The 12,185-nt window shown below is 44.0% G+C and overlaps 1 protein-coding gene across 5 annotated transcripts in view; it reads right to left on the bottom strand.

Moving 5' to 3' along the window:
• The window catches only part of RUNX2 (RUNX family transcription factor 2), a 329,260-nt gene that overhangs the window by 208,407 nt on the left and 108,668 nt on the right, over window positions 1-12,185 (bottom strand). For all 5 annotated transcript variants that reach the window (XM_086706989.1, XM_086706986.1, XM_086706990.1 and 2 more), the window contains exon 5: window positions 9,895-9,999. In XM_086706989.1, the coding sequence (XP_086563115.1) occupies window positions 9,895-9,999 (105 nt within the window). The remainder of the gene's footprint in view (window positions 1-9,894; window positions 10,000-12,185) is intronic.

Raw genomic sequence — 12,185 nt, 5'->3', positions numbered from 1 at the left:
TCGTGAGATTGAGCCCCGTGTCAGGCTCCATACAGACAGCACGGAGCCTCGTTGCGATCCTCTCGCTCCCTCTCTCTCTCTGCCCCTCCACGGCTCATGCTCGCTCGCTCTCAGCATAAGTAATAAACATGTTTGAAAAATAGGGGCGCCTGGGTGGCGCAGTCGGTTAAACGTCCGACTTCAGCCAGGTCACGATCTCGCGGTCCGTGAGTTCGAGCCCCGCGTCGGGCTCTGGGCTGATGGCTCAGAGCCTGGAGCCTGCTTCCGATTCTGTGTCTCCCTCTCTCTCTGCCCCTCCCCCGTTCACGCTCTGTCTCTCTCTGTCCCAAAAATAAATAAAAACGTTGAAAAAAAATTTTAAAAAATAAATAAATAAAAAAAATAAATAAAATAAGGTATGCTAAAGTTCTTACACTATCCAGGAGGTAGACAGAGATCCTAATTACTTTTATGAAGACAAATACACGCGTTAACTATTAAAAGAAAGAAAGAAATGAAATGATAATCTTCAATCCAGTAGAGGAGGAAGGCTGGCACATATCTAAAACAAAACCGAATAGGACCTGCTCTATAAAGGGGAAATAGCTGCAAAAGGAGGAAATGCAGAAATGTAAAATCCAAAAGCTCACACCTTAAAATTATAGAATCCTGAACTCGTAACAGTATGCCAGACCTGAAAAGCATCAGAAACCCATACTGCTAGGGCCAACCTACAGCAAACCTGTGATGTTTGAAGTCAGCTGTGACTCCTTACCTCCAAGGCTGGCTAAGGCCCTACCTACACACCTGAGTCACTGTTGACTTTCTAGTGTCCAGGACTTCATTACTCACTCTCCCTTTATCTCTCCAAACGTGCTCCCAATACAGGATTCCGGATCGCTTACATCGACTTACTATGAATGGAAGTCTGAGTTACTGTTTCCGGAGGTGTTTGGATTGAAGCCTTAGTCCTGAATTTGAATAAGTGCTTTGCTCTATTAGCAACTAGATTCGAGGCACCACTACACAGAAGTAGAGGAACTGGGAGCCCTTCCTTTGCTACTGAAGTGCCACAGCCCCAAATACAGTCTCCCACTTGAACTGTCGCGTATGACCTTGAATTCGTATCCACATGGCTCTTATGCTCTCTCAATTTCCAAAAGTTACTTGGAAAACATGAGCAGTAATTTTCCATACCTGCCCAGATACAAACTTTTGAGATTTTACGTGAAGACGTGCTTTAACTGACATCACAAACGCATCCTACGAACGTGCTAGGTAGGGACAAGTATGAATATAAAGAGCCAATAACCTTTGTCCTCTGTTATCTTTAAGAATACCCTCTTCTCCTCTGGTCCAGTCCTCTTTGAAGAAAACGTTATAGTACAAACAAAACGGAAATAAGGTGGTTCAGTGATCTATCAGGAATTTTCTTTCTTGGGAAGGGAAATTTACTTTTGATAAATTAATAATAAATCAATCAATATAAGCCCCAAATCTGTTTCTCTCTCACGTCCCTAACGCTGTTTTAAGAATGAATGATTTCTGGGGCACCTGGGTGGCTCAGTCAGTTAAGCGTCCAGTTCTTGACCTCGTGGTTCATGAGATCGAGCCCCACGCCGGGCTCTGCGCTGACAGTGTGGAGCCTGTATGGGATTCTCTCTCTGCCCCTCCCCTGCGCGTTCTCTCTCTCTCTCTCTCTAAATAAATAAATAAATAAATAAGCATGAACAATTAAAAGAAAAAAATGAATGATTTATGACTTGCACCAAAATACAAATTCCTGACCCACTGGATCAAGTAGATGTGTGTTTTCAGCAGACATATCACTTGGGAACCTGCCATCAACTGGAGCATATGCATGTGGAAAATGTGCTCTTATTGTGAAAGCCGCAGCTCCTTGTTAACACAAGTCCCGTACAATGAGAAAGCACATTCAGAACCGGGAAGCCAGGGAAAAGTGCGGGAGAGGGACATAAGCATGTTTTAACGGCTGTGATAATTTGCCATGAAAGGATGTTAAGGCCACAGCGCCTTGCTGCAGCATGCCATGTGCTGCTGAATTAAATTACTGCCATGCAGTCTGCTGGCGAAGGAATGTGTAAACAGGCCATATAGCCTTGCATCAGTTCCACAGAATGTTGCACAACACAAAATGCCTCTCGATGTGTCATTTCCTTCTTGGCCATCTTCCCAGCTCCTGACAGTCAGTCAACAACAAAAAAAAAAAGGACTGAAAGAGATTTAGAACTGCTCCTCTCAAGTGCACATTCCACCAACCACCAGACATGACCTCTACCGGTGCTCCTGACCGCACCCCCCATCCTTCTTAAAGAAAGGGAGAAAAGGAACAGTTGTGTGTGTGTGGGGGGGGGGGGGGGGTTACCTGTTATTATCCTCTTAAGTCAAAGATTTTCAACAATGCTTTATACACTAGTAACTCAGTGTTTACTATTTTTGACCATCAAATTTTGGCTTGTGTTGGCTGACTTGTAAATATCAAAACACAGCATTTCCCTGTAACTTCCATTCCTGGGGCAAGCTTCAGAGACAGCAAAGAACCAGGAGAAGTCTGCAAGGCAAGAAGGTACCAGCTTTTCTACTAATGCTTTGTGCTAAGGACTAAAATTCAGGCCTGTAGCATGAGGAGTATGGTTGAAGACCTATCAAGATTTTCTCACACCGTCTTCACAGACAGAAAGAATGTGAATGCAAGAAGCTCCAACAACCTTAAACAAGTTCTTCTGCTATCCCTCCATCCAATACATTTTATATGTCCCCCGCCTTTCACAGGTGACCAACCTCTAAATATACCCAACCGCCGTCTATAAATGAGCAGAGGACATGGGCCAACCACCATGAAAAGCCCATTCACCCAACTGGGATGAAGAGTAGTAGAGGAAGAAGGCCAGCCACCACTGAAATCAACTGGAATGAGGAAAAGGCCAAGCCCTCCATGCTCTCCACCTTTCATGGGGCTGGAACACAGGCCTGGGTGGAACAGAATTGGAGATGATCCTGGCCCAGACTACCCTATATTGTTTAAGTCTGTTACTTTAGGTTCGTAAGGTAAAATTTCTGCCACTGGAAGTGCCTTAAGAACACGGAATCATAAGGGCACCTGGGTGGCTCAGGTGGTTAAGCGTCCAACTTCGGCTCAGGTCATGATCTCATGGCCCATGAGTTCAAGGCCCACATCGGGCTCTGTGCTAACAGCTCAGAGCCTGGCGCCTGCTTCGGATTCTGTGTTTCCCTCACTCTCTGCCCCACCCCCACCTGTGCACGCATGTGCGCACGTGCTCACCCTCTCTCAAAAAATAAATAAAACATTCAGGTGCCTGGGTGGCTCCGTTGGTTAAGCGTCTGACTTCGGCTCAGGTCATGATTTCACAGTTTGCTGGTTCAAGCCCCATGTCAGGTTCTGTGCTGACAGCTCGGAGCTTGGACGGAGCCTGCTTTAGATTCTGTGTCTCCCTCTCTCTCTGCCCCTCCCCTGCTCACACTCTGTGTCTCTCTCTCAAAAATAAAGGTTAAAAAAAATTTTTTTTAATAAATAAATAAACATAAAATATTTTTTAAAAACACAGAATAATAACCTGATCTCTGAAGAAGTATAGATTTGTGATGCACAGGTGAGAATGCGCCATCAGGAAAAGAAACCAGTTTGGCTGATGACCTAAGCCTGACAAGCTGAGCGAGCCAGGGTGCTGAGGCAGTCCGAGAAACACAAACACTGCCTTGCACTTCCAAAGAGCCTCTCCCTCACTGAAGTGCCAGCCCTGCTCAAGTCAAAATGCAGCCGAGCAGGGCAGCGTTGTAGGAAAGGAGTTTGATCAACTGGAAAGAGGCAGGGCTTCCTCCTTCTCCCACCAGGTCAGGACAGGTGGCTAGCTGGTCAGCAGTGAACAGTAGTGTCCCAGCAGATGGTGGCTTTGGTCTCTCCTTAAAGAGTGACTATGATCTGCTTCCCTAAGGCACACCACTCAAAACCCATCAGACAGCCACTCATGTGTGTTAGGTTATCGGGTCTGCAGATGTGCTGGCAAGTGAGAACTTCCAAAGCTGGGTGATATAAAGCATAAAACCTCCAGGCTCGTCCACTTGAGGATTCATAAAATACTTCTGCTACAGACTTGCCATGGTGCCAGCCAAAGCTAATAACCTCTTTGTGTTCAAACATCAAATGTTCTATTCTTATATGAGTATTGATCTGGTGCAGCTTGATTTGACCTGCTAATACCGAGCACCCCAAGGTAACACTCACCCTAAATTCATCTGATAATTACCAAATATCTCCAATTCAGAAGGAAGCTACTATAATTAAAACTTGGGGGTCACTGCACAGAGCCTTTTTTAAAAAAAAGAAAACGGGGTGGGTGGGAAAGTAGGGTGAAGCCTTTGTGATCTTGATGGTTGGGTTCTTGAATGCACTGTAGCAGGGAAGAAGGCCCCTGTGATTGTGAATTAATATAATTAGAGGGGATTGGTTGGAGACTCAGGTTTCTCCTTAAAACTCTGATAAGAAGCTGCCATAGTGCAGCTGCCTGACCCCCAGCCTCACTTGTCCTGCCCCCTTGAGAGTTGCACACATCCTGTAAACTGTGGACAGAAAACCTTGCAGAACTTTTTTTTTAAATTTCTAATTTATTTTTGAGGTGGAGGGGGAGCAAGTGGGGCAGGGCAGAGAGAGGGAGACAAAGACTCCGAAGCAGGCTCCAGGCTCTGAGCTGTCAGCACAGACGTGAGGCTCGAACTCACAAACCATGAGATCATGACCTGAGCCAAAGTCGGATGCTTTAACCAACTGAGCCACCCAGGCGCCCCACAACCTTGCAGAACTTTAAATGCCTCCCAGATTAAGAAGTCAAGAGAGCTTTCATAAGGTGATACCTCAAAACAATCATTTCTCCTACTGCAACAATGACATTTACCATCTAAGCACTTATGGAAGTTGATGATATTGGTGAGTGAGCCAATGAACCACTGCCCCCATCATTCATAGCTCTGTGGATTTCTTCCCCTTCAATCTAGGCTACACCTGTATCTTGCTTCAACCAACACTATATGCAAGAAGTGACTCCATGCCAGTTCTGAGCCTTAAGAAAGCCTAAAAGGTCCCACTCTCATAGCTTTGGGTGCCCTGACCTACCATATGAGAAGTCGGGCTGTGCTGGACAGACCACATGGAAAGGCCATGCAGAGGGGAAAGGCTCCAGGACTACATGGAGAGACAGAAAGGCCCCACTCCCCCGTTCCAACCTCCTTGCCATCCCGCCGAGGCAGCAGATAGAAGAATGAAACCACCATGGATACTCTGGCACCAGCCACAATCTTCCCACGGCCACACAAAAGACCCTAAGCAAGACTGCAGAAAACCGATGCAGATGAACCCCAGGCAGCCCGCCGAACCATGAGAAATAATCACCTGGTGGTTGATTTCAGCCATTCTGTTTCGGGATCGTTTGTTATGTATCAATAGATCACTGAAAGAACAGCACGAGGATGTAAAGGATCCCCACTGTGGAAGGTGATTTTTTTTCTTTTTCCATCCTCTGCACAGCCAATAATACCTTTTCCCCATCAGCCCTCTTCCCTAACCCGGAACCACATCGCCGACGTGGCTAACCAAGCTTTCACCTTCCTGGAGAAAGTCTTGAAGTCAGACTGCAGTCAGGACCAAGGGCAGACGTGGAACAAAGGATCCTAATAGAAACTGATGTTTGAAAGAGGTAGGCATCCGGACGCACTGCTGCTGACGCTACACTGACTTCTCCCGCTTGCAGGAGGTCAAAACGCCTTGCCTCAACACAAGACGTACAAATTTGGGATCCTGGATATGATGTCATGTCTTAAAACGATAAGCTGGCAAAGAAAACAAATGGCATTTTGTAAAGATGTGCACCGTTTTCATGTTTACGCTACTTAAGATGAAGGTTCTAATAAGTCATCGGCTATGTTCCTTTCAAGGGAAGTTTTATAACCGAGATGAATCACAACTGCAGAAGATCAAAGTTAAAAAACATCAATGATGCCATGGGGTACTTTTTAATCTTGTAATGAGTGATGATCATGTGCTCTTATGAAGTGAGTCCAACTGCCAGCGCCAGATGTGTATATTGAGAAAAGAAGTTGTTTGTGATGTGACAGCACCGGTTCAGCTGCCAGAGACAAAAAACATGGAAGGATGAAACCTTTCTGATTTTTGAGTGAAAAGCAAGTCCCGGCAGATGTGCTGATAAGCAGGGCCTCAGAGGGGGGCACCAGTGCCATCGTGTCTTGGGATGCTTCTTTGCTGCCAATTTTGTTTCTCATCCCTTCTGCAGCGCTGTCCCCAGGCAGCATGAATACCTGCTCAAGGCACCGTTTCTAACACTTATGAGTGTCATGTACAAAGGCGCAGAAATTAGTAAAACCGTCTGCAAGAAGAAAAAAAAAAAAATAGCCCACGGGGGAGCAGAATCTAGATTCTAATCTATTTCCCGGAAGCATAGTATAAGCAAAACTCTACAGCAAACTTTTGACACTGAAGGGAATTTATGTAATAACAGCTAACACTTAACGGGCAGTAAATAGATGACAGTCACTGTGTTAGCATTTTACATACATTACATCATTTTACATCTCTGCAGCAACTGATGAGGAAAATACTGTTACTATTCTCACTCTAACAGATGAGGAAACTGAGGCAAACAGAGGTTAGGTGACTCACTTACCGCCATACAACTAGGAAGTGGTGGAGCTGGGATTTCAATCCAGACAGTCTGACACCAAAGCCCACACCCTTAATCACTGTGCTAGGCTGAATAAAGACCCAACCAGGTAACTCAGAATTTGTCCTTGTCCACATAGCTGATCTACCAGAAGGAGCCTTTTCAACATATACTCTGATCTCTGGAAGAAGGAGTAAAATTCCATTAACAGGAATAAATGCTATAAAATCCTCAGCTTCATCAAACCATTACAATAATAAACAGATGAATCCTATCTCTAGGACAATCTCTACTTAAATAATTATAATTTTGCGGGAGAGAAGGCTAAAACAATTGCATTGTCTTTTTCTCTCTCCGTGGGAAAGCCTTTTTCTGAGGCCCTAGTCTGGAAAGGGTTAACGATGTAAGTCATTTGGAAATCCAGAGTAAGGGTTGGCAAACAGCAACTTGTATGCCAAATCTGACCCACCACCTGTTCTTGTAAATAAAGATTTATTGAAACACAGCCACAACCACTCGCTTATGTATTGGCTAAGGCTGCTTTTAAGCTACAATGCCAGAGTTGAGCGCTTGTGGTAGGGAAAGATATGGCCCACAGAGCTGAAATTATTTACTATTTGACACTTCATAGAAAAAGTTTGCCACCCCACATTCTAGCCTTTTTTTTCCATTTAACATTATATATGTACCAATCGATCAAAATCTTATTATAGTTGAAGAAAATGGAAAATCCTGTGCATTTTTCACACCTGGGAGTCTCAAATTTAAAGGATAATATTGAGGGGCGCCTGGGTGGCTCAGCTGGTTAAGCATCCAAATTCGGCTGAGGTCATATCTCACAGTTCGTGGGTTCAAGCCCCGTGTCGGGCTCTGTGCTGACTGCTCAGAGCCTGGAGCCTGCTTCAGAATCTCCCTCTCTCTCTGCCCCTCCCCTGCTCACACTCTCTCTCTCAAAAATAAATAAACATTAAAAAAAAAAAGAACAATATTGAGAAGAGTGCTATACAATGCCCAAGATTGCCAAGAGCAGAGCAGAAGGAAATAATACCGCACAGAGAGTCAAGGTTATGGGATTAAGATGTTACTGATACCATACCCATGCTTGTACCCAGGCACTGAGTTCGGCAAGCCACCTTGCATGATGTCAGAGAAATGACTTCACATTGTCACATAATTTCTGGTTTGTGAAAAATGTTACTCAGGCTAAGCTAGGGCAGTGGTCTGCCGCTCAAGAACTCTACCTGCCCACCCCCCAAGCACCATCGGCAGCACCCAAAGCCTGAACTCAGGTCACACATATACCACCTGCCCCCCTACTCTGAACCCTCCTTGCTTTCAGAGCACTTCTCGGCCTTTACAGGGCACAAGCCTACCAACTAATCACTTCTGCCAACAACCTCCTGGGAATGAGGGAATGGTATCCTCCCTTGAAAGAGAAGGGGCTTTCCCGAAGCTACCCTGCTTCCTCACCTTTTGTCACCCCTTTCAGAACAGGACAGCACCCACCCACCCTTCCCTGCTTCCTCCCCCAACCATCAACTTTTGAACATCAGCTCTGGAGTGTATGGACTCATACACAAACAGAGGCACGCAGACATACACACACATAATAGTGGTTTTTCCAAGAACTGAGAAAAGCTGCTGAGATCAGCAGGAAACATCTTTGAGAGATAAAGATTAGCAGTGCTGACTGTCAAAAGACTACTGTCCTGCTTTATGCATGACTGCAGTGGGTGTCCCTGCCTTTTGAGGAACTCAAGGGCTAATTAGATAACCTGTGTCTCCCATCACAAGGTGTCTTCCCCAATTTATGGCAGTCCAGAAAAGTCAGCCAAAGCACCAAACCAGACAAGACAGCCCCTGTCTTGGACCTTAGAACCAGAGATTAGGGGCTACTGGAGACAGGTGTGTGACAATCGCCCAATAGACCGTTCGCAAACCAAACAGAGCCAGCAGTGACCCGACCTTGTGAACTGAGAAGAAGCAATACACATGAAAGGAGGAGAAAGGAAAAACCTCAAAGACTGGCTTTTGAGGCAGGAAACCTCCCTACTTCAGACAAGCAGTCAGCCTTTGTGAGAAGAGACAGTGGCAAGAAGGACCGAAGGCACTGTCTGTTCCCACTCCTAAAAGACACGCTAGCTGGGGAGAGGAAAACTTTACCAGCCCTTTTCTCTCAGTTTTAGGAAAAAAGAAGAAATGTCACTCTTACTGTCTAGACAGATGTATCATTATACAACAAATATTCTGCCAGCTGTACCTCCATCACAAACCAAATTAAACTCTCTAAACACAATAGCTAGGACTCCAATGTGCTCACTCATCAAAGGCAGAGTTCAATATGTTTCCATTGGCACAGAATTTTTCATGTTATATATATCAAATAATCTTTAATCTCTAAATATGTCTAAATGGTGCTGTACCAAGTTTGATCAAATCAGGTTTTTGGGGGGCGGGGGGCGGAGAAAGCCTGTCTCAATTTAGATTTAGGAGGAAAATGCATATTGATTGGCCCAAATGGATGATGGGCACTACCTTAAACAGACGCTGGATGAACCTTCTGGATGTCCAGACAGACAAATACACAAAGGCTGATTTAAACCTGGTTTGACTCTATCTGTTAAAAGAAACTATCTATAACAATTACCAGAACATGACCAAACAACAGTGTTGTAACAATCAAGCAAGTTATCATTTGCAAATAAATTCTTTGTAATTAAGCAGTGTGCTCTTTATAAAGGGAATTGAGTGGGCGAGCTAAAAAGTTAAGACACATTCTTAGACCATGGGAAACACACGCAAATGCTTTTTGACTAAGCTCAAGATTTTGCAGACTGTTGTTTTCTTCCTCAGCTCTCATGGGTCTCTTCTGCCCTGTCTATTGTGTGCAGTGGGGGAGCAGAATGCCTTAGCAAGGAGTTACAGTGACTGAATAATTGTCCACTCGTGTCCCCAAGCGGTGTAGGCCTTAGCGATTTTGTGGCAAAATCAAAAGTGTGATTTGATTTTCTACCAACTGTGAAGTTCGACTAACTGTCCCTCGTGAAAATACACACAGGTAAACACAGGTAGCAAACTGCAAAGAAACCATTTACGTAAAAGTAGCACTAACTTCCTTGGGATTAGTTCCTCCGGGGGGGGGGGGGGGGAAGGGGGGGTCTCCACACATCCTGTTACCATCTCCAATAGGAAGGCAAGTACTTACTTCTGGGTTCCCGGGGTCCATCCACTGTAACTTTAATAGCTCTGTGATAGGTGGCTACTTGGGGAGGGTTTGTGAAGACAGTTATGGTCAAGGTGAAACTCTTGCCTGCAGATGTAAAGGGGAAAATCCATAGTGAATATAAAAAGACAGTACCGATGATAACAGAGCAGCATAGACGTCCAGAAATTGCGCGTTGGCATCTCTGAGGAGCTCATGAAACCAACACAGGGGTCAGGACTCCTTGTTCTAAATTAGAAAGCCTGGGACGGCCACTTTACACAGTGATCACACACATGGCGTGTGTGGGTCATCGCCTCCATCGCCGCGCTATACAAGAGGACTCCGGTTCCCAGAAAAGCTGCTCAGTGGCCACAGTTGTAATGAAAACAGAAACTCTGGTCCACTTGAGGAAGGTTCTCCTCCTTTCAGTTTTCTCCAACATCAGGAACACATCCAAACACAGACAATTTTAGACGTCTTTATTTAGGATTAGGTCATGACCCCATGAGAGAACAATAGTAAATCACTGTTGATTATGTTATTTACTTCACATGGCTTTAGCATTTCATTTGCTTAACTGCACTACAATAAGAAGATGAAAGAGGACGGTTCTTATGGGAATCATTTTAACAGGAGCCAGTGTCTCCTGTCCTGGCCTTAATGTGCCTGTGGTAGGATGATTTCATCATTACTGGAACAAAGTTTTTCTCCTCCCTGCCCACCCCCTTTCCCTAAACACCCATCCTTGCTGTTAAGTCTTGAAATAACTCCCTGACAGTGACTTATGTTTTGCTAAATGTATATGACATCTCCCAATATAAATACGAATTTTTGCTTTTAGCAGAGGGTGTGCTTCATTGAAATATTACATCTGATGTTTCAAATTAATGAGCTGAAGGTGATGAATGGGGGGTGGGGGGTTGGGAAAGACAGAAAAGTTTGGTAGCAGAATCGGATGTTTGCTTTCTCCAGAAGAAGATACCAGACTCTGCTACACAGACTCACTGACAGTTGTAATCAGTTAGATTTGCAACGGTTAGTCATGTCAGATAGTCAAAACTGCAAACTGTTACAAGACAGGAAAAGGTGGGCGTGAAACAGTGACTCAATAAAACCTTCAGCGATCTCAGGCCAGAGTATTCATTTGGCCTGCTCCTGTAACAGACCTTGAAACAGCTCATTTTGTTTTGTTTTTTGGTCAGAGACTGTTTTTCCCTCTACTGAAAGCTCGAGGGTATTAAATCAAAACACAAATCTTAAACAATATGTAGCAATGCAGAGTTTAATGCAATCTTTTCAAAGCTTAATATGGAACAGGTTATATACAAGGCTTAATGTAGAACAGGTCTTTGGCTGTCAAATCTAGTGAATGGGTTTTCTTTTCAACCCAAACCATGTAAGTTCCTAAAATATGTTTAAGACACACATCGTTTGTTACTCCATATATATAGTTTTAAGTCTCTTTGGCTATGCTTTTCCATGGCCAATATAAAAAAGGGGGGGGAGGAAAAACAGAAATGGGGGAGGAGGGAGGACAGCAAAAGATGAATATTGATTAGAAAACTATTAAATGCCAGCCTTTTTATCTCATTTAATTATCTATAAGATAATTATATTAATTACATTATCTCATTTTAATCGTATCCAGTTAGGTTCATCACCCCCATTTCACAAATGAGGAAACCAAAGCCCAGGGAGGCTTAGTAATTCAACCACACAACTAATAAGAAGAAAAAAATCAGGGTCTGAACCCAGGTCTTCCAGAGTTTAAAATCAGTGTTCTTCTTTGTCAGAGAACATCCTAAACAATTAATTCGATAATTTATTTCTACACATGTCCCAATAAGCTCTATAAGACCAAGAAACAGTAAATATAAATCCACTAATGTAGTATCTCAGCCAGGATGATGAAAGCATTAATTCTGTAAGTATCACTGATCTATCATATTTCATCCATTATAGATCGAATGTTACATGGGTTTAAGAAATGCAGTTGTCTGGGTAGGGACCAGAGGATTTATTATAAACATTCAGGCTAGCTGGAAGAAAAAGGCAGCTGGGAGTCTAAGCTAATTACAAAAAACTCAGAATCTATAGAATTGGAGATTAGAATGTTGACTAGGAAGCCACTGGATCCAGATCAAGACCTCAAAACAATGTAGAGATCTGGAGGAGTGAATGGGCTGTTTCCCTAGATTGAAAGTCAATTTATATTAAACCCTAGAAGATGACATTCTGGGTCAGATTAATGGTCCATGAGCCAGGACTGCAATCCTGCAAGGACAGTGCTT

The sequence above is a fragment of the Puma concolor genome, chromosome B2, assembly GCF_028749965.1.
Source record: "Puma concolor isolate L17-30 chromosome B2, mPumCon1.1.hap2, whole genome shotgun sequence".
Lineage (NCBI taxonomy): Eukaryota > Metazoa > Chordata > Mammalia > Carnivora > Felidae > Puma > Puma concolor.
This window is presented reverse-complemented; position numbering and strand designations above follow the sequence as displayed.